The 27,070-nt window shown below is 34.8% G+C and overlaps 2 protein-coding genes across 4 annotated transcripts; one reads left to right on the top strand and one right to left on the bottom strand.

Annotated features, from left to right (window-relative positions):
* Window positions 1-434: 434 nt before the first annotated feature.
* Window positions 435-22,932, top strand: LOC110705706 (structural maintenance of chromosomes protein 5-like). 3 transcript variants are annotated; one of them, XM_021883616.1, is made up of 30 exons: window positions 435-653; window positions 852-1,029; window positions 1,178-1,331; window positions 2,820-2,893; window positions 4,061-4,210; window positions 4,293-4,397; window positions 4,492-4,637; window positions 7,324-7,435; window positions 7,520-7,675; window positions 7,972-8,093; window positions 8,168-8,312; window positions 9,120-9,185; window positions 12,281-12,409; window positions 12,496-12,594; window positions 12,751-12,916; window positions 12,994-13,139; window positions 13,230-13,293; window positions 13,384-13,508; window positions 13,610-13,687; window positions 14,813-14,885; window positions 16,139-16,242; window positions 19,195-19,311; window positions 19,395-19,472; window positions 19,594-19,693; window positions 19,792-19,846; window positions 20,842-20,890; window positions 20,974-21,061; window positions 21,220-21,292; window positions 22,387-22,490; window positions 22,576-22,932. In XM_021883616.1, exons 1-30 carry the CDS (start codon window positions 616-618, stop codon window positions 22,635-22,637), a joined length of 3,156 nt encoding a protein of 1,051 aa, XP_021739308.1. In that variant the 5' UTR covers window positions 435-615; the 3' UTR covers window positions 22,638-22,932. The 3 variants fall into 3 exon arrangements, with proteins under 3 accessions (XP_021739308.1, XP_021739310.1, XP_021739311.1); XM_021883619.1 differs by lacking the exons at window positions 435-653; window positions 852-1,029 and having other exon boundaries at window positions 1,248-1,336; XM_021883618.1 differs by lacking the exons at window positions 20,842-20,890; window positions 20,974-21,061; window positions 21,220-21,292; window positions 22,387-22,490; window positions 22,576-22,932 and adding an exon at window positions 19,969-20,098.
* A 114-nt stretch (window positions 22,933-23,046) lies between these two features.
* Window positions 23,047-26,639, bottom strand: LOC110705707 (50S ribosomal protein L1, chloroplastic-like). The gene is made up of 7 exons (XM_021883620.1): window positions 26,113-26,639; window positions 25,154-25,333; window positions 24,990-25,044; window positions 24,223-24,350; window positions 23,911-23,994; window positions 23,538-23,663; window positions 23,047-23,453 (listed from the first exon to the last, which is right to left on the bottom strand). Exons 1-7 carry the CDS (start codon window positions 26,461-26,463, stop codon window positions 23,316-23,318), a joined length of 1,062 nt encoding a protein of 353 aa, XP_021739312.1. The 5' UTR covers window positions 26,464-26,639; the 3' UTR covers window positions 23,047-23,315.
* Between the last annotated feature and the right edge of the window lie 431 nt (window positions 26,640-27,070).

The raw sequence follows: 27,070 nt of genomic DNA on the forward strand, positions 1-27,070 counted from the left end.
ACTTCCCTATCTACATTAGTTAGAGGATTTAGGTATTACTTCTGATTTGGGGATACGATTTTGCCCTGTCAATATATAAGACTAACTGGATAGAGGGGAAAGGAAAAGACATTTATAAAGGGAATGAGAGAAAAAGGAAAATATCTTACGTTGTTATTAATATTTTTTTTTTAAAAGAATGAGAATCAAGTTTTTAATACCACTATATATACAACAATCATTATTCTTCTCCACCATTACGATTCCATGTTTAGTGGAGTTGGTGGGGAACTCATCTTGTGACATTGAGGTCAGAAGTTCGAGCCCACCAACTATAAAATGCTTGAAAATAGGGGAGATTTTCCTATGGGCTGACTTAGCCTGTGAGAGGTGAGTAAGGTGACTCGTAGTACAAGCATACCAAGGTGTAGTGGATACACAAGTTAGACTTAGACCTATGATTTTGGCGCCATTTCTACAGTTTCCCTTCAAAGTAGGTCCACTCTCTCTCTCTCTCCTCTCTCACACTTCCCCATTTTATTTAACCAAACCCCTAATTATATCTCCAAACTTTCCATGAATTCCACCAATTAGGGTTTTCAATCGAAGTTCACATTCTTCAATTGACAATCCTCAATGTCTGAACGACGTGCTAAACGCCCAAAAATCGTTAGGTTTGTTCTTTCATTCTTCTCAATTTTGCCTTTTTTTGTTCAGTAATTTGTTCATTTAGCATAATTCTAGGGTTTCTAAGTTTCTAATTCCAGCATTTTGATTTTTCAAGCGTATGCACAGTCATAATTCACATCACTGAGTCATAATTTTGAAGGATTATTATTTGATTTCAAATTTTCAAAATTTTAAATTTTCAGAGGGGAAGATGATTATTTGCCTGGAAATATTACTAAGATTGAGCTTCATAATTTCATGACCTTTGAGGATGTGACTTGTACGCCTTATTCGCGTTTAAACCTAGTGATCGGTCCGAACGGGTCCGGTAAAAGCTCAATTGTGTGTGCTATTGCACTTGGTCTTGGTGGTGATCCTCAGGTCTGTTCATTCTAACCAATTCTACAAGAATGCTGCTCTTTTCTGCTGTAATGTTAATAAATACTCGTATTTGTAATTTGTCCGTGTACAATACTCAACCCCGTCCCTAAATTTTAGACCACATTGTAAGGGAAGTATGTTTTTGTAGTTACTTGGGAGAGCGGGAAGTGTTGGAGCATATGTAAAGCGGGGAGAGGAATCTGGATACATCAAGATCACTTTGAGAGGCGAGTCTAGGGATGAGCGGATTGTCATCACTCGTAAAATTGACACAAGCAACAAGTCTGAGTGGCTGTTGAATGGTAAGGTGATGCTTTAAATGCTTGATTTGATTGTTGATACTTGGAAAATTAGTTGTTTATGTTAGTTTAAAGTACGTTTCATGGGCATCCTTTGCATATACCACGGAGTATTGTTTTGGCTTGCTTATCACCCCCCAAATCCGCTGTGACTGCTTTGTATATGTTTTCTCTCGTAGCTCTTGGCAATAAGGCTGTGTTATATTTACTATCTAGACTTTAAAGCCCTACTTTTCATGAGATTCTTGTTATCCTGTTGCTGTAGATGAAAAGGCATTGTCTTTTCTTCCATTTATGGAAATAATACTATTTCATTTTCCAGCTTCCCTTATCATGCATTCATGCTGTAAAGGAAGTTTATTCCTTGGGGTTGTTGCAAAACAAAACTGGTATGATGCATGTTTGTCACAAGAGAACATAAAATAATTTTAACAGCAAACAAAGAGTACATATTTGTCAGGGTCTTTTTTCTTTTAAATTTCTCCAAACTGTTTATTTTGACTCTTTGAGTTCCCTACCCTGTTCTTGTTGCAAACTCCATTTGGAAGGCAAGGGTTTATCTTAAAGTGATGACATTTAGGGAAGAATAATAATAATTACATGCTCCAAAACTAAAGGCCAGGTTTGGCTATTTTTCTAGGTAATTGCTTGCTTTCCCTGTTTGAATTTAGTTACATAACCTATGAAGAATTTTCGCCATAATTCCCTATGCCCAACAAAGTAGTGACTTGAGACATAAGGATCTCATCCATGCAAGTGTCTGCTTCTACTTGTTGCAAGCTTGCAACTTGTTAGATCTGTATAGTACAAGGCAAAGTAGTTCCTTTTAAAGTTTAATTTTGGCAAGCAATGCTTTTCTGATTACTTGCTGGCATCAGATTTCTTTCTCTTATCTGAGTGTTGTCCTGATTTTAAAGTAGGGGCTTCTCGGCTTCTGGCCTTTTGACATATAAGGTCCTTCATGGGCAACAAATTTAAAAGATTCCTCCTTAATATTTTTCCCGGTCTTTTCTTAGTATTCATGTGTCATCCTACAATCATTATTTTATTTAATTTATACATGCTTTTAGCCTTTGTGAACGTGCTTGGATGATATTTAGCATGATATTTAGCAAGATAAACTTGATAAGTATTAGTTTTGTGCATTTATTTTATTGCTTGATATTTTTGACTTGAGCTTACAGTGCCTCATGTAAGCTGTGCTTCTTATTAAGTAAGAGATTCAATCAAAGAAGCTGTACGCAAATAGAATTTGCTTTTTTTTTTTGTTCAATTCTACGGCAACAAAAACAACATTAAGAGCTTTAGTCCTAAAGAATAGGCTACACGTACCCTAGAAATGCAGAAAGTGATTTTTATTTATTTTTTCCCCAAAACATGTTTTTATCATTTTATACGCAGAGAGCAACTGAGAAAATGAAATTTCTGTTTTGTGTCTGTGAACCTATGGGAATTAACTGTGAATGCTGATGCAATATGTTTTGGTTGTAGGCAACATGGCAGCAAAGAAAGATGTTATTGAAGTTGTTCAAAAATTCAATATCCAAGTTAATAATTTGACTCAGGTGTGTCTTCATTTTAGAGTAATCTACATGCTTATATTTGATGCTTGGAGATTTATAAAATCTAGTTATGTTGAAAGTTTCTTTATTGTCAAAAAATCCTAGCAGACAAGTTCATCTAGTTATTTCCTTTCCACTTCTACCAGCATTTCCCTAGTGCTTGTACATGTCCTCATTTCTGCTGATGACTTCATTGGTCAGTCCTTGTTTCACACTGTCATGGCTTAGGGTTTACCAAATGAGTAGACTCAAGTTCAGATTTGTTGATGTACTTGTAGGGAGAGGTTTCAGCAATCTTTAAGGGGAAAGCCTTGTCCGTGCAGGAGTATATGATCATGCACAGGTCCATGTGTTTTGGGCTTTGACTTTGTTTTGTCCATATGTTAAGTTACTGGCCTTCCTTTAGTAAAGTGTAGAAACCCCCTTGGTGGCTTGGTGTCCTGATATAATTGTCAATACCTATCAAAATATTAAGTTAGGATTCCTGGAATCTAGCTCCTGTTTTCATTGTGCACAATATTGCTAAGTGCTGATGAAGAAAATGACACACATTTCTGATTCATCCTCAGAAACAACTTATATTCAATGATTTTGAAAGACATCCTTTTACCTTGCTCTCACTTCATGGCTCACATTCTAGTGGTAGCAGATATATGGCCTTTGCTTTTGAACTACAATGAGTTTAATTTTAAATTTTTCTTTAGTGACAATCAACTAGAAATTGGGCCCTATACTAGGCCTGATTGGTTGGTGATAGGGTCACATGCATCTTGACTCCTCAGGATTCGGAGTGTTGGACCTCCCCAACAATGGGCATCATGCTGGTTTGTTGTTGTATTTTGTATTATAAATGGCTATGTGAGGTGCGAAGCGAGCTAAGAGGCCACCTTTGATGTGAAGCATATAATGGAAACATTGAGTCAGAAATTGTTAATAATAAATATCAAGAAGCATGTGATTATTGGTTTTCTGGCTGTCTCTTTAACTTGAAGTCAATACAAGACTAATCTATCCTACTCGCCTTTTCATCATCTGTTCCTGTTATGCATATTCTTTTACTTTTTTTTCACTCTTCTGCTTGTCTGTTTTTAACTGTTGTTGCATCTAACCCCCCCGTTTTTTTTTTTTTTTTTTTTTTTTTTGGTGGTGTCATGTTGGTGGGCTTCACAGTTTCTACCACAAGACAAAGTGTGTGAGTTTGCCAAGTTAAGTCCTGTTGACCTGTTACGTGCAACAGAAAATGCTATTGGTGATCCTCAACTAGCAATACAACATGATGCTCTTATAGAGAAAAGTAGTCAGCTGGGAAGACTCCAAAGAGTAAGGTTTTGGTCTAATTTACTGGAGATGATAATCTCTTATAGTGTTGTCATTTAATCAACAACTACCTATTCTGTTATAGGCTGTTGATGGGAATAAAGTGACATTAAACCAACTTAAGGCTCAACATGCTGAACAAGAAAGAGATGTTGAACGTGTTCGTCAGAGACAAGACCTTTTAGCTCAGGTTCACATTTTCTGATTGGTATTTAGGGCCAGGAAGACATTGTTTACCTTTTTGTATCCTTTCTATAATGGCTTTTTTCTTAAATTACTTGTAGGTTGATTTGTTGAAGAAAAAATTACCTTGGTTGAAGTATGATCAGAACAAGGCTGAATATCTTGAAGCTAAAAAGCAGGTTGATGATGCTAATAAGAAATATGATGAAGCTGCAAAGATCTTGAATGATCTCCAACAACCTATTAAGTAATTTTCTAGTCTTAATATTTTTTATTTGATTGTCACTTAAGTTTTTACACTAATATACCCATTGATTTCTTACTATGCCAACATCTTGGTCAATACTTGACCAGACACCAACCTAGCTCATGTACCTTGTGGGTGGGCTCATGTTGAGTTGTTGCCCATTTTATTCGTGCCATTGAGTACTCCCTCTATTATTATTATTATTATTATTATTATTATTATTATTATTATTATTATTATTATTATTATTATTATTATTATTATTATTAAAGTGTCCAATTGGAACTTTTTGCAGTATAACTTCATCCGGTTTGACAATTTTTTTTAATATAAGAAAAAATACAGTTGTGTGAGTACTTGTTAGAATTGTCTCAATGAATAAATTATTTATATTCAATGTTGTAATCTATTTATAAATAAAGATATGATTGGTCAAAATTTTGCATCAGCATGTTCCAACGGGGCACTAAAAAAACAGGTTTTATTATTGTTTAGTATTTCTGAAATAATTATTGGTTTGATCTTATTAATTTTGAGTCTTATAACTACTGCTTTTGAATGTTTTCTTGTGTTATAGTCTAAAAATTACTAGAACAAAGTCTTGTATTGGTTTTAAGATTCTTTTGCAATTTTTAAACAATGACTAAGTAATAAAATCACTACTTTATTGAATAAACTAGTTTTTAGCCCATGCATAATAATCTTTTTGTCTATATATATGTATTAAGATTTGTTATTTAAATAAAAAGCTTTTGTAAATATAAATTGTATTTTTTTTAGTAAATTAAAATGTAATACTACAAACATAACTGTAATGCAATATATTCTTAATGGGAAAAAATGCATCATATCATATATAAACTTAAGTAATACAAATTGTATCAGGTGGAAAGATACAAATGAAAATTGGTCATTTTTTTTGGAGATTGAAAACGTTTGGGAGGGTATTTTTTTTTCCCCCTAAAATTAGCTTGCTTAATGTAAAATTATGATTAGAAAATGAAATTTGAAACATAGAATTAAAATCCAATAGTTCGCAAATTTGCACTCTAAAAAAAAAAAAACAAAATCCAACAACCAATAAAATAATAGTATCAAAAACTTGAAAATCCACAAATTTTATTTTCCAAATTGTTAAAGTTGGATAAATAGATTCAACCAACTGCTATATACAAAGTAGTACTACGTATTTAAGAATTTTGGCTCTATGAAATGTTGGAATTTTTTTAAAAAATTACACATGATTGATTTTGCAAAAGTAGTATTCACCAATTTTAAAGACCTAACCAATATTCAATATTTATAGAATAATAACATTTTGTCATAAATTTTGTGTACTCCATATAAATTATTCAATTTATCACAATATTTATAATTGAGATAAAAATTGTAAAATTGCAAATTGGAAAGAAAAAAAAAGAAAACGAGGGAGTTGAACTTGGAGAAAACAAACCTTTTGTGACAAATTTGATGAAAGTATGAAACCTGAGACATAATTTGGCCAAATAGTCTTACAAAACTATGAAATCGACTTATATGTGTAAGGTTTTTTTAAAATCAAATTAGAGAAGTAAGAAGGAAGGAAATCAACACAATTGCGGTGAAAGGTTATATAATTCGTATTAGACAAATTGGAAGGAAAATAGATTTTAGACATGAAATTAAAATGGGGAAAGGAAGAGAATTTATCATTTTGGACGAGAATTAGAATTTGGTAACTATAATAGGAGTAAGCATTGAAAGAGTACGATTGTTCAAGAAAATAGGAAACTATATGATGAAATGACATGAATGAAAAGGTTTCTTGTAAAGTAATAAAAAATTATAAAAATATTTAACTACAAATGGATGTTATGGAAATGCCACACGGCACTTTGTATGACCTGCAAAAGTTCTTGTTTTAAAATATTAGTATAGATTTGGAAGTATATGTGCTAGTGTAATGCATTATTATTATGTTGAAAATATTTTTAACTCATCCATCCAAAATTTCAAATCATCTTAATGCCCAAGTATGATATTGTAATGGTCTATATGAAAGATTGCACGCCAAGGTTTCTATGTAATATAGAAGGCAGTATGGCTTACGATATGCTCAATTGTTTTTCCCACTGCTTGCATACTTTAGCATTGTGTGTATGGTTTAAGTTTGTGAATCTAGAAACTTTTACTACCTCTATTTGTTTATGCTCTACTTAGTTATTGGCCTTATTGCAGATATGCAAATTAAGAGTTTTTTTGAAAAAGGTGAGTGGGCATATTTTACACAGTAGGATAAAGTAAGAGGTTGGAAAAATACCGGTGGGGGCAAGCATAAGGTGAGTAAAGTAAGAGAGTGTGTATGGAAAAGCATAATTATTGTGGGGAAAAAGGGGTAATATGGTAATACCACTAGTGTATTTGGGGAGTTATGGTTAGTACAAAATATGAAAATTGAAATTTGCAAAACATGTAAAGCTACATGGCTTATGCATTGAAGGTCATATGGTTTTCATATCTCTTGATTTGTCTATGTGAGGTATTTGGAGACATCATACAGTCTTATATATTTGATATTAATGAGCACTGATTGTATCGTAGTGCTTTGACATTGATACTTGACAGTATCCAACATAATTGAAATTTTTAGCTTCTTTCCCACTTATTAAACAGTTCACCTCTTAATTGGCAATTATAATAATTTCAGAAAGCAGAAGGAGGAAAAAGCACTGCAAGACTCAAAGTGGAAAAAATTGGAGGATATTTTGAGTAAGAAGTCCGAAAAGTGCAAGAAACTTCAGGAGAATGAAACTCATTGGGTTGTGTTTCTTTCCTATCTTTCTTGTCATTTGGTACTTCATTAATGTCCTATCTTTCTCAATATCCATTTTGGACAATTCTAGGGAGTCAAAGTATCTGGAGTGTACAAGGACATGGAAAAACTGAAGAGGGATGAAGAATCACGTCAACAAAGAATGTTGGAAGCTAAAGAGCAGCTTGCAGCTGCTGAACTGGAACTGGCAAACTTGCCACCTTATAAACTTCCAAAGGATGAGTTTGTATGTTATGCAGTTTTTTTAGCTGCTTTTTTATATGCAATATGCTATATAAGTCTCAATTATATTGCATGCAATCCTTCCCAAACCTTTTATATGGTAGTATGAATTTAAATTTGTCCTTTTTGCTATCATTCATTTTCTTTCAGTAATCTGTTTCTCTTTTTGCGTAGCTCTTATTGTGTGGATGAGTGTATATTTGTATGTTTTCATTCATTCTTTATTCTTCTTTCTCTTCCTTTCTTAGCAAACTTTTTTATTAGGATATTTGTAATATATTAGTTCTTGCTATAATTCAGGAAAGGTTGGAGGCCAAAATTGTAGAACTTGAAGACAGTGCAAGGGAGGTTATGCAGCAAAAGACTGATATTGGTAAAATTTTATCTGAACACAAAAAAAAACGGATACAGTTGGTTGACAGGTATATATTTCTGTACATGCCTTATTTGGATTTGATTATGTAGCATTTCATTCTCAGATACAGAATGGTTGCAGGTTAAAAGATATGGAAAATAGAAATTACAAGCTCCTGAATGAGCTGAAAAATAGTGGAGCAGACAGGATTTACGAAGCTCATCGTTGGTTGCAAGAACATCGTGATCAACTGAAGAGAGAGGTTTATGGACCTGTTCTGCTTGAGGTATGTATGCTTTGCTGGGCCTCATTGCAAGATTATGAATTATCCCTGTTAGCAAGCTTGCATCTTCAAAATTTCTGTAAATGAGTGCTAATTTTGCTCAACATGTTGAACTTAGGGGCTTTATTATTTGGACTAACACTATCGAATAGCCAAAGCTTTGACTTATTGGAAATTGCTAAAGATCACTTTAAAGAAATAGGCCCTTCATTGGGGGCTTTACAGCCTCATTTTTTATGGCATGCCTCTATCTGTAAAGCAATACAGTTCAGAACTTGTAGGCATGGACATAGATACTTTTTCTTAGATCGACTGTCTGACCTGCCTCTTATATATTAAGTTGATCATGTGACATATAACTACTCCAAAAGAAATGATTGAACTTTAAACATCATTTGAGGATAAGTTAGTTGTGAATTTGTCCATTTTGCTCTGTCTTCAACTTTGTACCCTGATTTTAATATTATTCATTTGGACGGAGTATAAAGCCTGGTGATGAAGCATTTTGTGCATACATTCAAACTTCTAATAAGGAATTATGCATTTTAGAGACTTGACATTGCCACATGTGTGTTTTTTTCCTTTCTCCTTCAGGTCTGGTTAAGATTTTCCAGATGATGTGATTTTCTTTGTTGTGGAGGCCATGGCTCTCAAATCTCACTAGTTATACCTTTGTTACTGTTATTTGAATGCAACTAGCAGCAAGTTACAGATATAATGCAATGAAATGATGCTTGAGTTATACATGGATTATACATTTTAGATGATGACATTTTGAAAGTAATTATCGTCTATGCTGTGTGATTGTAGGTTACTGTCAAGGATCAATCTCATGCTGATTACTTGGGAGGCCAAGTTCCATATTACATATGGAAGGTATGTTTAGTCTCATTGCCCTCAACATAAGAAAATGTAGAAATGAGTTTGGGGAAAATGTTGATAATTTTTTGTTAGGTGCAATAATTTTTTTTTTTTTTTTCTATTGCCTCGTTTGCACGATTGCACGTGCATAAGATAAATGTGGCAGTGATGTGTATGTCTTGATGGATGTGTGGCCATACAAGAAAGGAGGTTGACTGGTTGAGGAATGAGATAATTAGGAAGAAAGTATGGGTTACATGCATTGAATACACTATAAGGGAGAATTACTTAAGGTGGTTTGTTCATGTAAAAAGGAGACCAAGTGAGAGCCTGCAAAGTGGCAATGCATTGGGATCGCGTGAGGTAGAGGCATATCTAAGAACATTTGGAAGAGGGTAATTGAAAGTGATAGTACGTTGGGGATTAAGGAAAATATGGTATTAGATAGATCGGAGTGGAGGGAGAAATTTCACGTTTATTTATATATACGTGGGCTACATGAACCAAAAGTGATTATTTCGTGTAGTCATCGACAAAAATCTTCCTCTGTACCATAGATCAACATTGCTCTTATGGCACTCTTGTAGTATTTTCCCTTCAACTCTAAGAAAATGCTTTGGTCACATAACACTCCCGTGGCCGCTCTCCATTTACAACACCCGACTTAATCGTATGGGCTACGTCTTGATCAATGTCACCCCGACTTAAAACATTCTTTCATGATCAAGTCTTTCCATCCAAACTCACCACGTCATCACTATCCCCCTCTGAGTACTAAAGCGGCATATCAAATATTGAGTCTTACTCCGACTTAGCTTGAACCCTCCAGATTCCAACCTTTGCCTCCATTGCTCCAATTTGACATTAACCTCATCTTTAGTTTCAACCACCAAAACGATATCATCCACAAACAACATACACTATGGAACCTCATTTTAAATTGGTCTAGTTACTTCATCTAGAACCGTTGCAAAAAGAAAAGGGCTTAATGCACACCGTCGATGCAATCCAATTGTAATAAGAAAATCTTTTGTCAACCCCCACGGGTCCTCACATTTGTTGACACATTCCGTTACATATCCTTAACCAGGTCCACATACCTTTGTGGGATACCTTTCTTCAACATTGCCCACCAAAGCACCTCTCTTGGCACCTTGTCATATGCTTTATCTAAATCAATAAAGACCATATCTTTATCAGTATTTACTTTTATTATTTGTTCAACTCGTGTTTTCAAACTCTACTTATTTAATTTTCTAAGATAATCTCAAAGCTTTATGTATTGTATTCACATAAATTTCTTTTTTTTTTTGTACCCTTTACAATTCTTTTAACACCTTTTTGTTTCACTCTTGTCTCATTTTCAATTAATTATCTTGCTATGCTCTATTTTCTCTACGAACATCTTATGACGATTCATGTTAGCCGACCCCAATAATATTGGGAGTAAGGCTTTGTTGTTGTTGTTGCCTCTTTATATTGGACGTCATGGCTTTGGGTTCGATGGTAACAAAGGAACCCACAAAAAAAGTTCAGATCTAACACCATGATAAAATTTAATGTTTATAATGAGAACTTGAGAAGTGAAGGGGAGCAGGGGAAGAAGGCAAAGTTTCTTCAAGTAATTTTAGAATGTTTTAGTATTGGTTTAGACACAGTTTAGTATTTTGGAAAATTGCTCTTGTGGAATGCTTTCTCTGCATGTATTCAGTGCTTTAGGGTAGAATAGAACTCAAAAGTTTGTTTCAACAGATATATCTTTGTCCGTTTTCCTTTGAGCATTGCATAAAACTAGCTAGCTGGTGTTCATTAATATCTTGATCGGGATTAGTGAAACTTTTTCCTTCCTCTTCTGTTAGAAGATATGCTGCCTTCTAATCATTTTTTTTTGTGTTATTTTTACTACATGATTAATTGAGCTTAATGTTTTCTGGTAATAAATAATGTTTTTGATATGTACTGTCCTCGTATTTATGAGTGGTTTCTTATAAATGTTCTTCATCTCTAAGCTCAATTTTCTTATGCTTAAACACATGGAGGCTGTGTTACTCCAGCACCTGCCTTGGCCATGGGTGTCGCGTGTCGACACGGCACGACCCTTGACATGGTTCCGGGAAAGTGTTGACTCGGGAATCGGAAAAGTGTCTGAAACAAGTGTCGCCGATTTCAGATATTTAAGATTTGTAATTTAAAATTTTAGGGTTTAGTTCAAAAATCTACCAAAATTTCGTGAATTGCTGAATTGCAGGACACATACAGACAATAAAAGTATAGGGCTTTTGGTCACCTGAAAATTTCGATTTCACCGATGTTTTTTCCGGCACATTTAACAGATTGCCGGCGAGTTGTGGTTGCCATTCGTGGTGGCTGGTTGTTGAATGAAAGAACAAAGAAGTGTTTGCAAAAATAAGTGACATGCCGCCTTTGAAATTTGAAAGAGAAGAGAAAGAGGGGTTTGAAGCATGCATCTGATTTAATGGAGGAGAGAGAAGATAGAAAGATAAGACCATAGTTTGAAACAGTGTTTTGGAATTTGTAACAGAAGAATGCGTAGAAAGAGAAGAAAGGAAACAAAAGAAGACTAAAAAAAGTGTATTGGAATATGTTTAGACTTTAGATGTTCCCCATGTATTACTCCGTATTATTTTTTTATTTAATTTTTATTTTTTGACTTTTATCTATTTTTTATTTTTAAGTGTCGGATTAAATTTTTTAGGACAATTTATACAGTAGCCGTATCCTAAATATTAGCCAAGACACTCCCTTTACCGTGTCGAAGTGTCGACACTTATAGACGAGTCCAAGTAACATTGCATGGAGGTATATATGCTTGTATGTGGCAATAAAGCTTGTTGTTCAAGTTTTAAATTTGAATATCTTGCACATTCTACAGTGTGATCCATACTTTGATTTGCTGTAGAGTCCATCCTTGTATTTTCCTATATAGAACTAGACAGTGCAAAATTATCACAGTTTAGCTAATTTGTTAAGTTATCTTTGCATTTGTCTGCTTCAGCTGTAGTTTACTTCAGTATTCTTGCTTTCCAACCTCTTGTCTTTCAGAAAGTGTAAACACCTAATCTCTTTTGCCTTTTGCTTTGACATTGTAGTCTTTCATCACTCAAGATCCTAATGATCGGGACTTTTTGGTGAAACACATGAAATCATTTGATGTCCCAATTCTAAATTATGTTCAAACTGAAGGACAAAGTAGAGATCCCCCTCGAATATCTGAAGAGGTATGTGCTTTGAAGGCTGTAGTTTTTTTCTACACTGAGATGCTAGAGTTTCTACCTCTTTTTATTGTTTTCTTATGATTTGGCAGATGCGTAAGCTTGGGATACATGCTAGGCTTGACCAAATTTTTGATGCTCCAGCTGCTGTCAAGGAGGTTTTGATTAGTCAGTTTAACCTTGATAACTCAGTATGCTTGCTGCCCCTCATGTTTGACCTTTTTTTTTTTTTTTCGCGATCTAAGCATAGGATGTTATTTTTTTTTTATAATTTTGATTTTAGCATTATTTTTATGTGTTATTGGTACTTCCAATTCAATTCCTTAACATCATTCACAATTTTCCAGTACATTGGTACTGTGGAAACTGATCGAAGGGCAGATGAGGTTGAAAAGCTGAAAATAATGGATTTTTGGACCCCACTTAACCACTATATCTGGTCCAGATCTAGATATAGTGATTATGTGTCTGCTAGTGTGATGCCAGTTTCAAGATCTAAACTTCTTTCATGCGGTAAGTTTATGCTTTTGAATGCTTATCATGCGTTTGATGGTTCAGATCACTTAGACTACATTGAATCATGCTTGCAGGTTCAGACAATTCAGAAATTGAGAGTCTTAGGTCCAAGATAATTGAGCTTGAACAGACAATCAATGAATACGACAGCCAATCTAAATCTCTGCAGTCTGAGCTAAGCCAGATCGAAAATGAAGCTTCTAAATATCACAAACAGCGGGTATAGCTGTTATGCTTGAACAAAGTGGAAATTATCTAGTGTTTTCTCTTTTTCTGAGGAGTATTAAGTCTTACCTAGGATCCTTTGCAGGAGGAAGTAACAGAGAGGGTAAATATTGAGAAGAGGAGGAGGAAGGTTCTGGAAAACATCATTAGTAAGCATTCCTTAATTATATTTGCTTACAAGACCTTGTCTGGCAGTCAACATGTATAATATAGCTTTTCTATGATAAATTGTGGTCTAGATCAGAAGAAGTGTCGTGTGAACAACATTGAGAAGGAGGGGGATGTTGATAGTCAGATTGCCAGCCTTTTTGATCAAGCTGTAAATTTGAATATCCAGCGGTTTCATAACGCGATGGAGATTAAGGTGAAACTCTCTTTTGTTGATTTAGACATTTAGTATCATGGATCCCAAGCTTTTTTTTTTCTTTATAATTAATTTCTCTGTTTTCTCTTACCGCTTTTCAGAATTCACTTATGGAGGCTCTTTTAAACAAATGGAGTCTTGCTGAAAAACGGCTCTCTGCATTTGAAATTGATGTAAAGGTAGTTATTCCTTTAATTATTTTCAATCAAGTTTAATAATGTACTTATAATGTCTGATTAGGTAGACTCATGCCCTTCTTGTGCTTTGATTTGAATATTTAAGTAAACATGTATTTGCCTGATGGTTTTGGCAAAAGGGGCCTGCAGTCCAGGAAAGAAAATTTGAGAGCCTAGTATCCTGCTTCAGTGTTCTGGGGGAACCATAATTAATTATAATAGTCCCTGTTGATTACCGATAGAGATTTAGAGAACAATAAATATTATAATTGGTGATTTCTATATTGTGAGTGTCCTTTAAAATACAAATACCTAAGTAGCCGATCTCTGTTTTTCTTTCCTGTGATTCTCATATCTATGTTTTGATAACGTTACTCACAATGCAGTTCTATAGCATCTCAGTTAATTTTTACTATTTGTGCATCTTGGGTGTTTTCTTGCTGACCTTTTATTTTCCATCCTTTACTTTTCATATGTAGTAATTCCTTGCTCCCATCCTGTCGGTGTTTTTTTTTTTTTTTTTTTTTTTTTTTTTTTTTAAAAAATTTTAATTTTTTTTTTAATTTTTATATTTCTTAGTTACGTGGAAGTTGAATCTACTAAGGTACCTATATGGACATCTCTGTTACATATATACCCATGCACATGAAGTTTATGATTTGGGAATGAGCTCCTTAATTTATATTAGTAATTTGAAAGCTAAAATTAGTAAAGCTAAAATTAGTAAGCTAAAGCGTGATTGCTGTGATGAGTTGAACTTTTCCTGAGTGCTGGCTTCTCTGTCTTGCTTAAGAAGTTCTGTGCAAATTTAGTTCTTTCGGATGACATTCCTAATTTTTGTTTCTAATAAAGTGTTCAGTTCTAAATCTCTAATTCTACCATGACCGTCTTTCTTTCTGATCTATTCTATTTGATGAAGAATGATCTATGAGATTATGTGATCATGGAACAATATTTTAAAATTTGTATACTTGAACTTGCTGCGCATGCTTGTTTTTCCAGACCTGGCTGTGTCATGCTTTTTCTTTCCCAGCGATATATTTATACATACTATGCTAGGCAGTTTGGTTTTATTGTATTTTATGTTATCAACTCTTGTAAAATCTTAACTGTGCTATTCTTCCTTAGATACAAGAATCTGAAATGGAAATTAAGCATCAAGAGAGATCTGCTGTGGAAGCAAGCATGCATGTGCAGCAATGTATGTGTAATTAGCCCTCTAACTTGTTTGTTCTTTTATTGCCAAATCCTGGATGTGTATGTTTCCTATATTTTCTGATAGTAATGGAAATGATGTTTTCATTTCTGACTTTCTGTTAAAGTTTTAATTTGTTTACCATACCTGTTTTCATGCATTATGAAAAAGAGTTGTAAGGTAACCTATTTATGTCCTTTCTAGTGTATGTATTTTGGTTGTAGAAAGCTGAAACTGTTTGTTGCTCATTTTATTGGATTTTTTTTACTCAAGAAAAAGTACTAAGTTTTAATTTATTTGCTGTGAACCTGAAGATTACTTATCAGTTGGCTTTGGGAGATGATGGACCAGAACAATGTAGCATTTTAAATCTAGGTCTTATAATAGGTTGTCTGCCTAGTACAGGTTGTCTCAACCTAAATCCCAAATTTGATGACCTGAATCAGTCTGTGAATGAATGAAGCTATCATTGATCTGTTTACAATAATAATTTAATTAGCATCAGAGACTCATCCCCAATACAATAGACGTCTTATCTGAAAATGATTTGACCCAAATGGACTTGATCCATACCAAATCAAATAGCCTGCTTGCCACCTTTATAAACATCTAACCTCTTCGTAAACTATCGTGCTGGGATCTTCTATATAGGGGGCTCTTATTGATGTTGTTGATATAGAAAAATACAATGTGGCTTTTTCCTGTTGATTGCCTCACTAGATTTATAGTAAAAGGCCAACCTCAAATGTGATATCAAAGATCAAACAAATCTAAGATGTGTCACTGCTTAAATTAAGTCAAGGTCCTTTATTGTGAAATTGAGAGCCATACCCTGACATGAGAAGAACTGTATGATTTGGTAAAAGTGTTCCAACTTGGTGGTAGAGGTCTGAAGGATGTGTTGAAGGTATTAGTTCAAATTCCTCACATATAAAGGCTGGGCCAATTCTTCTCTTTCTTTCAGTAGTTGATCTCCCAAATTTTGTTCCAGGGGTTTTATACCGTTCAGATGTTATCCCTTCAAGTGTGTTATTTCTGTTTCTGTTTGTCCTTATTTTGGTCTTCTAGTCATATTTCATTTTCTTAAATTTTTGTTTTAGGCCAACTTGTATTTTCAGACTTTAATACGTTAAATCTAGGGTTATCTATAGGGGTTTGTGATTTTCTTTAATCTCTGCTACTGTTTGTGAGTGATTGAGATTATAGACTTTGTAGTTTTGTAAAAGTGTTAATTTCCTTTTCCTCTCTTCACTAATCAGGTAAAAAAGAAGTGGAACGGCACAAGGAGCGACTTACAGATGCCAAGAAATATGCTGAATCTATTGCAAAGATCACTCCTGAAATTAAAGAGGCCTTTGTTAAGGTTGGTTTTTTTTTATACATTTATTTTTGTTTCAACTCTAACAGTGTGCCTTCCCTTAGTTAACTAGAATACATTTTCGTCTGAGGTAGAGGTGATCATGAGCAAAATTGGGCTTTTCAGGATAGAATTTTGAGTGGTGCCAGATTTTGTGTCATTACCATAATGGTCCAAATTGGCTGGTTGGGGCAGACCTAGAACTGAGTGTAGGATAAATTTTCCTGGCAATTAATTTCAGCAGTGCATGTAGATTTCTGAATCTTGAGTTGTTGGACACCTGCATATCCCTGAGGATGGGTTTGCTTTTAAGTCTGGGGTATCAGATTTCTTTATGCCATTAGGCTGCATGTAAGCTCTCTTGAATGCACATGTCCCAGTGTATTAGATTTATGCCTTTTTTGTGCTGCTAGTGATGTTGGCTTTCTTTTATCCACCGGACTAACTAACTGTACAAAATTAATGTGGAAACCAAATATATTTCTTCAAAGATTAATGAAACATTTTACTATGCATTGGTTGGGTTGTTTACCTTTACTGACTCAATTCCTTTTTGCAATTTTTAGTGTATTTTCCACATTTTCTATCATGTCAGCATAACGTTATTTACCCTGATTTAAACAGCTTTTTTTAGCAGAAGGGAGCTTTGCTAATGTTGTTTCAAGAAAAAAGTGGTATTTCATAAATAAAATTTGTAATGGCCTTGGAGATTTAGGGTTAAGGTCTTAAGGCTGTCCACATTTAGCTTCCTAGGCTCTTTTGCTTGAGGGCTAATTAATTGTCTTACGTTTTCCTTCTGTTGCATCAGTTTTAGAGGAGCTGTTGATTGACGCCTTGGATTAATCTCCAGGTCACCCTTTTTAAATAGTTGATTAGCAGTGGCGGATCCAGGAATCCTAACCAGGGGTGCACTGGACAATTAAAAAAACAATTTAACATTGTTGTAAAGTTATATAATATAATCAGCAAAACAAACTATGTTAAATTTTGGATATAATGCGTTGTGTAGTCGTATAATAATTAACAATCAAATTCAAAGATTTATATTCTAGATATCGATTATGATTATACTGTGATAAACTTTCCACAATTCAATCTATTTATTTATAATTTTGTACGTCAAATTAATGTTATACATGAATTTCTATGGAAAACTTTGGTATAAATTTTTCTTGTGCACGTATGCTAATGTAAAACTTTGACTCAAAATATCTTTAATAATAAAAATTATAACAATTGGATGTAAATAAATTTTTCATTGAGACGATTCCAACAAGTACCTACATGGCTATATATTATGTATAAATCACAAACATTAGTCAAACTGAATTAGATGAATTTTGCAAAAAGTCAAAACGTTTCGTTTACTTAAGCACATATGCCGCACGATATTTTAATATTCATTTTAGTGTAAATTTTCATACTAATATAAACAAGATATAATAATGGCCAAATAAATGCAATAAATATTATGCAATGAAAATTAGAAGAATGTCATCGAATATAATGGAGAGAGTATTTCATATTAATAAGGAGTGTTTATAAAAGCTGTGAAAATTGAAAAAAGAAATTTATCATGAAAAGATAGTAGAGTAATAGCTTATCCTTTTGTTGATGAAAGTGGAAATTCATTTGGGTTAAAAGCAAAAAAAAAAAGGGAGCTATGGGGTCTTGAACCACTGACTTCTAGTACAACACAATTCACCATATTGCTCCCTTACCTGAAGCAATGCTGAAGGTACTAAATATAAGTATGGATTATAATCTTTATATAAATATAATTGACGCTTTTTTCAGAATTTTTTTTTTTTTTTATACCGTGGGGGTAGCACGTGCCCCCCAGGCATCAACGTGGATCAGCCACTGTTGATTAGCCTTTCATATCTCGATATGTTTTACATGATATTTATATCTGTTAGGGATGGGATAACATATGTATTGCTACTTTCTATTAGAAATAATTCAGTAGTATAATTATGGTTCATTCTTTTGATAAGGTTGCAATTATTGAATAAGCTTGTAATTGAGAAGGTAAAGAGAGTAAAATGAGAGGGTTGGTGTTCAATTGATAGAGGGGAAGAGGATTCTGACTGAGGAAGCCCTATTTTTGCCCTTGATTATTGCAAGATAAATTGACTCATTCTCTTATGTTCTTTAATTATCCTGTTGGATCAAGCAGCTAGCTTTAGCTCCATTTTATCCAAGAGCTTTCCTAGTTTTCATTTTAGTCCTTACATCTGAATAGAGAACACTACTTGACTGCTACCAAGTGCAAATTTAGGTAGCTAAATCCTTTCTTTACTTCTGTTTTGAAGAGTCAAATAATATAACCTGAATACACAAGTAGTTTTGGTTACAGCTTCAATTCTCGAAGAACCTAAATTTCCTGGCAGAGTTTAAGGCTGGCAGTCTTCAGGTCTGTTGATAGTCATTTGGTTATGCCTATTTCATAATCACTCAGCTTCTTGAAGAAAGAGCTCATCCCTAATCTTATGATTCGCGATCCTCATTCCCAGAATTTGATCCTATTATGTGGATTCCCTGGAGTCGTGATGTTTAGATTCTCCATCACCCAGAGCTGTTAAACAACATTATGCTGAGAGAGTGAATCTTAAATTTGCCCCAGCTCTGATTCAATATTGATAGTTTTACATGCTTTAGCAAATTAGCACATGCATCCACTAGCTTTTGCTTTCATTGCTTTTTCCTGGGGTATATTTGTCCTCTGTAAATGTTTTTTTTTTTTTTTTTTTTTTTTTTTTTTTTTTTTTTTTTTTTTTTTGCTTGATTTAAGAAATAGCTATATAACTTTACGTAATATTGATGATATTTCGATATAAGCTTATAAAGTTTCTGCCAAACTCTCAACATGCTTAATCTATAAGAACTCTATATAGATTTCATTGATTTGAAACATATCCTCATATGTTGCATACATGCATTTTTCCCTGCCTTCAGATGCCTAGTACTATTGAGGAACTTGAGGCTGCTATTCAAGATAATTTGGATCAAGCTAGTTCCATTCTCTTGCTCAATCAAAATGTTTTGGCAGAGTATGAAATGCGGCAAAGAAAGGTAATGCCTTCCATAGATTACATCGAACATTCATCTGGTTGCACTTATATTAAATTTTAATTGTGTGCTTTTATCCATGGCAGATTGAAGCTTTGGAAAGAACACTTGAAGAGGAAGAATATGGACTCAGGACCCTCTTGGCTGAAATAGATGCCTTGAAGGTAGTTCTCTTTTACTGAAATTTCAGCCATAAGCTGGCCTACTTGCTCACTAATCATTCTTTTATCTCTAGTTCTCTCTAGCATGAACTTGTAGCTGACAACCATAATCTTTTGGCTTCAGGCTAGTTGGCTTCCAACATTGCAGAATCTTGTTTCTCAGATCAATGGAACATTTGGTCATAATTTCCAGGAGATGGCTGTTGCTGGAGAAGTATCATTAGGTATCAACTGAGATGTCTGTCTTGAATTGAAGATATTTAGTGGTAGAGAGAATGGTTGTCTATTTTGATAGTCTGATAAATCTTTTATGCATTATTAGATGAGCGTGACATGGACTTTGGAGCATACGGTATAGTTATAAAAGTAAAGTTCAGGTAACTACTTTCAAACTTGTCTTGCCTTAATGCTATCTGTTGGACATGCTTTCAGTATAACCTTTAAAGTGTGTTTCTCTGCACTTCTTTCCTCTGGGTATTTCTTGTTCACTGGGCACCAGGGTCCAGGGAAGATACTAGAGAGCAAGAGGATGACACTTGGACAGTGTGACAAGTCTCTAAACAAACTCTTGAGTTCAGCTCGAGTTATTTGCTGTGGACCCAAACAACTACAATTTCCACTATGTACTTGAAGAGCCTCGCAGTTGCTGAGAAATTAGTCGTTAAAGAAATACTTATGAAGTTGTATTACTGTAAAGATATGCATGGGTTAGTGTGAGCTTAAATTTTATGGCTTGTGTTGCTTATATTTGAAATCCTTACATGGTAAAGACTACAAATAATACTGGGGACCTCCAATAATTCGCAAATTTTTGTCACATATAAAGTCAATAAGACCACTGCTGACAAATAACAAGCATAAGTGGAGAGTAGTCATTGGGAATGATGCACATGGTCATTATTAAAGTTGCCACACGTCCATACTCACTACTTTATTGTTTGTGACACCATATTTTTTAAGTTTATTGTGTGTGTGCAGAGATGATATTTACGAATAAAAATAAGGGTCAGAGCTCTATCTCAAAACACATCTGTAGTACGAAGTAGTTTTTATGATGTTTTCAGTTTCCACTAATCTCAGTGGAAGAGCATAATGCTTGTGCTTGTATGACTTTCCTTCTAATAGTGTTCTATCTGATGAATTGCTGTTTCGGGAATGCTTTTGAAATGGTGTGGGGGAAGCAGGGATGGTTTTGTAAAAGCCTAAGAATCTAAATAAAAGATAACTTTTTTTTTTTTTGACAGGAAAAGGATGTCTTTTTCTACTATTCTATTTATATATCTCCTTTCTGACCATTAATCCGTATTGAAAGTTTTGAAACCGCATTTATTTTGATATTATGCCAATTTAATTAATTCCTTGTGTTTGTTAGGCAAACTGGACAACTTCAAGTCCTTAGTGCTCATCATCAATCTGGAGGGGTACTTCATCTATCCAAGTTATTTCCATGAGTACCACATTTAAACACTGTATACCTTATGGCACCTTGTATTTGTACATGCAGGAGCGTTCAGTTTCAACCATATTGTACCTTGTTTCTCTACAAGATCTTACTATATGCCCCTTTAGAGTAGTAGATGAAATTAATCAAGGTAATTTCTGCTATCGAACTTCAAGAATTTATTGATCTAACAAATATTTTCCCTTTAGAGTAGTTGATGAAATTAATCAAGGTGATTTCTGCTATCTAATTTCAAGAATTCACTGATCTAATTAATAATTTCTTAACTTTGTTCCTGTTCTACTCCAGGAATGGACCCCATCAATGAAAGAAAGATGTTTCAGCAGTTGGTGAGAGCTGCTAGTCAACCTAATACACCACAGTAAGTTTATTTGTTTTTACCAAGTTTCTTCTCTGACATGGCTATATGGCTTTGGTTAATTATTTTGTTGCGGAATAATATGGAAAAGTTGCATCTGTTTGCTTGCTAGACTTCTTGTAATGGAGTTGTCATGGTCATTTGTGCCTTCTGAGTTTAGAGTTTTAGTGGGAAGTTACGTCTCTGTTATGATAGTAGTTCTATCTAGTTTAGTGTAATCTGTACTATGGCATGTGGTTATTTTTAGGCTGCACTAATGGCTTTTACTAGCTGCACGTCTGCACGACGTATCAGCAGACTGGTTTCACATGCCTTTTCCCTGTCTTGGTTGGTTGGCAGTACTAGAAGGGGTATTTCATGTGGACATGGGAGGTTAAACCATCTAAGCAGAGGATATAATGCTTTATTTTGTAGAAATGCAACATTTTATTAGGCTCCTTCCCATGAAACTTTTCGATCATCACTGGAAAGTACGGTTTCCTGTCTCTACTTCTGATATCCACCGTATAGTCAACTTAGCTAGTGACTCCATTTTGAGATTATTTTAATATGGAATTGCTTTGAGGCTAAGTGGCAAACCAAAATAGGTGTTGTGACTTTAGGCAATTTATCAAGAAGCATGTCTTGATCAAACTATTAAAACAACCCTCCTCCTTAGTTCCTTATGAAATCTGTCAGACACAGTTCAAGGTGAGCTTCAATGGAATTCCTGTAGCACTCTCATACAACTATGGCCAATTTTCACTATTCATGAGTTATGATAATAAGTGAGGTATATACGAGGTAGGTAGACAGATTTATTATTGAATTTTAGAGGGTCCAGTATTAGCACTATCTGAGATGAAGATATGCAGTAACTTCTGCAAAGTCCTTGGAGATATGCTGCAAAATATGATACCAAAGGAAAATCAAGTTCATCTGATGATTTTCTAGCCTTCTCAATTTACCATCTATGAACCTACTGTACTGTATTTTGTAATTCAGTAGTATATTGCATAACTTGCTGCTGGCACACTTCGATGCTTATCTGCCTCTTATGGACTTTCTATTTTTGTTTTTGCGTGACAATTCTAGATAACTGCGGCTTTCCTTCACAGGTGTTTTTTGCTTACACCCAAATTGCTGCCTGACCTAGAGTATAGTGATGCATGTAGCGTCCTGAATATCATGAATGGACCATATATTGAGGGGCCTGCTAAAGGTTAGTATCCATCAGATAGAGCAATGTAGAATCATTTCATTTACTGGCTGTTCAAGCTGAAGATTTTTTTTCCCTCTGCTTTTAGTGTGGAGCAAGGGAGAAAGTTGGCGTACAATCATATCTCAACTTGGCCAAGCTCAATGCTGAAAAGATCTATGTTCACTGTACTTGTGGCTAACGATGCAGATCAACTCCTATGAAGGTTTTGGTTTTCCTTTTGGGACATAGATCATATAATTGCTTCAGGCAAAATGTTTCATTAAGTTCTCAATGCAAACATATTTATGTAATTTGAAGAACTATGATCACACATTTAAGCTGTAAACAGACCCTAAAAGCACATCTTTATGCTTGATTTGTAAGTTCAATGATGATGAGTAGCCTCTAAAATTTACTCATTAAAATCCTTGCTTTACAGTTGCTAAGGGAGTTTTATCTCAAAGTAGAAGTTTATTCTTGTGTAGTTTCTAATTACAACCCCTCCTTTTGAAGATATGATGAGTACTTCTATATCTTTTAACTTATTGGCAAAGATCTTGCACTTCGAAGCTATACATGAGCCACAATCAAACTATTTTCATTTAAGAGTCCAAAACTACAAAGCGTTTTCACTAGTTAAGTACCAACCGTGAATACAAAATTACAATAATAATTCGTCAGCCTGCTAGTGAACATCCATGTCACTGAAGAATTCTGATTCATACGATGTCTTTTCAGTCCCGAATTCCTCATCCTTGAAGTGCTGCTTCTAAATTTATTGAAGAGCTCCAAAAATTCACGTAGCAAATGTAGAAAGTAGTAAAACAAAATTTACACTAGGCTGTCTTAAGCATTTGAAGGAAGCTTATAATCAAGCATCTCCCTAATGTTTAACCGAACAGATGGTCCCATAGATGAGCTGATATGGGCACTTTTCCAGTATACCCCCTTAGCCCCGGATGGCTTATTGGTCTCCACTGATTTCTGGAACATAATAACGAAAGGTTAAAATTTTTTGACATAAGGTACATGTTTAACAGTGATGGATTGAAAGATCAAAGTACATACAATAGTGGCAAGCAAGTTTATGAGAAGATCCTCCTCCTCGAAGTCTAACTTTCCAAAGGGAATGTGAACGATTCCTGTTTTATCAACTCTAAACTCCACCTTCCCTTTCTTGAATTCCTCCACTGCCTGGAAGATCATAGAGCACAACAATTTAGTTTTCAGTCTCACTATTTCCACAGCGTCATGTCCAGCTCAAAAACCCCTCCCTCAAAGTATCCTCCCCGCTTTCTATGTTAGCAATGAATTTTTTTTCTTTTTCTATATTAAGGTGCAGGGAGCGGGCAGATGCCACTGGCCAACAATGCAAAGGAGTCCAGGATGAAACATCTATTTATTTCCTTGAATATAAGTTAATAGGGCACAATTGTTTTACCTGAGCTACGTTTGGTGTGACTGTACCAGCTTTTGGAGTTGGCATGAGCCCTCGTGGCCCCAGAATCCTTCCTAGACTGGCAACCTACGGCAAATACCAAAGCAGATAAGTTTAGGAGCTCTGAATTAGAGTGGGGAAGAGGGAGGCAAAAAGACAATCTTTCGAATAGCTCTGAAGTCTATCTTGACCAATCAATTTGATCAAAACATCATACTCAGAAGCCATCAAGCATGAAGCACAAAAGAGATTCAGTAGCAGAGTTCTGGCATATTTCACACATAATGACAGAAATCAACAGAAAAAGAGCATCACCTTAGCCATCATGTCAGATGTTGCAATCAATTTATCGAAGTCCATGAAACCCCCCTTTATCTGTTCTATTAGTTCTTCTCCACCAACTATATCTGCTCCCGCAGCTTTGGCTTCATCAATTTTATCACCTGCCATTACATACATCTGGGATGAGATGAAAATCTTTGAGAAACTCTAAGTAGAAGCACAAGGAAAGAAATTAATAAAAGCTCTGTCCAACTCAAAACTATCCTCTTACTTCCCAGATGAAAATGCCCCAATCTAGGGAAGGTCTGACATCCTATCACTCTTTAACTTCTTTCTCATTTAGTGAATAGAATTTTCCAAATGTTTCTACAAGCTGATGTTGACATTAACTAGCATCATACTCTGTAATTCATATAATTGATGTCTACAGCCTATATAAATTCTCTTTTCCCACAAGTACAATCCTCTTATTTTTGAGTATCTTGATTATTTGTGTACAGCAATAACAATAGTCCACAACATAACTGCAAGAAGGCCTAAAGTCGAACATAACTCCTAAAATCCAACTCTTCAATCTACCACACAACCGTTTGGGCAACTTTACGGGGGATAATAATTGTTCTGCATATATTTACTCTTCTAGCTCCCCTTATATGTTGATAATAGCTTTTTACAAAGTCTTTGTAGCCCATGCTACTACACAGGTACCATCCACACCAAGTAAAATCAGCATAAAATGCACTCTACCTTTCATAAGCAACTAAAACAGATGAATCCCAACAAATCATTATAATTAATACCTTGGGCAAGCACAGCTATTTTAACAGTTTTTCCAGTTCCCTTGGGCAAACTCACCTGTGTAAAACTACCTTTTAGAATACAAACTTACATAATAAATATAAAAAAAATCCAAAACTTAAAAGGAGATAATCAAGGGACGACAGTGGTTATCTTGGAGACATACAGTTGCTCTCAGCTGTTGATCATTGTATTTAGGATCAAGATTCAAGCGAAAGTGGGCCTCAGCAGTCTCTACAAACTTTGTAGATGACATTTGCTTCATCAATGATATCGCCGTCTTCAAGTCATATTCTTGCTTGATTTCTCTGAGCTTTTGAGTCTCTAAGAACCTCTTTGACCTCGTCTGACAATTAATCAAATAAATATCAGTACATAATTGATAGAAGTCCAACCCTAAATGATCCAATGAACTAACATATTAAACATCCATCTGATACAGGGCATACAATCCCTATGAAGGAAAACTCATTCATATAGACTGATACTAGGCATCTTTTCTAGAAGGAAACAACCACATAATACTCAATCCTATTAGACAAGCATTGAGAATTGAATCCCCACCTCATGATTGAAAGGTCAGAGGTTCGGACCGCCACCATGACTAAGGTTTTATACTCCGAACCCGAATTGTGCTTATATAACACTCAACTTCTTTTCAGCCAGAAAGTACTAATCACAATCCACTACATTCAAAGAGTAGCCTCATATACTCATACAGATGCAATTAAAAAGAGATTTGGAGGGAAAATCACCCAATTATAAATATATATAACAGCAAATGAAGCATATTTAGAGACATAAAATTATCAATGAATGCACTTAAATTCTAAGAAATTTCAGAAAAGTCTAAGATACCCAGAAAGCAGAGTTAATCATTAAGCACATAATTCACCAATTTCAAACTTAAAACAAAGAGAAGAAAAGAGAAAAATGATACTCGTACTCGATTAAGAAAAGAAAAAAAACTCAATTATAAATTATACAATGACAAATGAAGCACAAATAGAGACATAACTAATCACATTAATTTTCTAAGAAATTCCAGAAAACAGAATTAATCACTAAGCATAAAATTCACCAATTTCGAAAATAAAAAGAAAGCAGAAAAGAGAAAATTGATACTCTGTCTCTCTTCAAGGGCAAAGCAGCCTTTCCCTTCTTAGGCTTTGAAGGCAGAGGCTGAGGCAAAGTCGCAACACCGCCACCCTCTCCGTCCTCTTCCGACGAGTCAGCAACAACAGCTTCCGCCGCAACAGCCGCAACAACATGAAAATTACCAAATTTGGGTGAATTTTTGTGGGAATTGAAATCAACCCACTTGAGACATCTTCTTTCCCTTTGATTGAGAGAGAAATTGAGAAAAAGGGGTTTAGAGTGGGTCTGAAAAGAGGGGTAAAAGGCGAGGTCTTGCTGGTAATGGCAGGAGGAAGAGGCGTAACAGAGGGTTAGAGATGGTGGTGCAACAGAAGCCATTGTTGCTCGCAGAAAAGAGAGTGATGGAAGTGCAAAGAAAGGAGAGTGAATTGGCTATCCAAATAATAATCAGATAAGAAGAAAGGAAGAGATACTAGAGAGAGAAAATGACAAAGGGTGAGGATGAGAGGAACACACTTGGATTGTAGAGAAAGATTGAGGTGATTATAGCTTTTGGAATGAAAACCTCTTTCTTTTTGGGTATGAGGATTGAGGATACATAAACCCATAAACTAAATATGGGCCAAATGTGCAAAGAGTAGCCACACATTAGGTCGTCTCATAAGTTATAACCAATTAACCATATGTTGTGATTTCGTGACTCTTGACTGCAATTTAATTCTTTTAAACGGTTAATGTAACTTCTAAACGGTCATTGAAATGACTGAACCCATACTTGGAGCTCTCTCAACCTAAGGTTGAAAGCGTGGATTATAGCTTGTAAATCATTATCGGGTTAACTTTGTAGACCTAATGTTCTAAATTAACTATATAACTCTTGGTGACACCACATACATTCACTTTAGATTTGGAAAATTTGCAGCATTAGCTCTGAATGAAGGGTCATAAGCCTTTGATTTTGCACAATTTTTTTACTTTTCGAGCC

This window comes from Chenopodium quinoa, unplaced genomic scaffold (genome assembly GCF_001683475.1).
Source record: "Chenopodium quinoa cultivar QQ74 unplaced genomic scaffold, ASM168347v1, whole genome shotgun sequence".
NCBI classification, from domain to species: domain Eukaryota; kingdom Viridiplantae; phylum Streptophyta; class Magnoliopsida; order Caryophyllales; family Amaranthaceae; genus Chenopodium; species Chenopodium quinoa.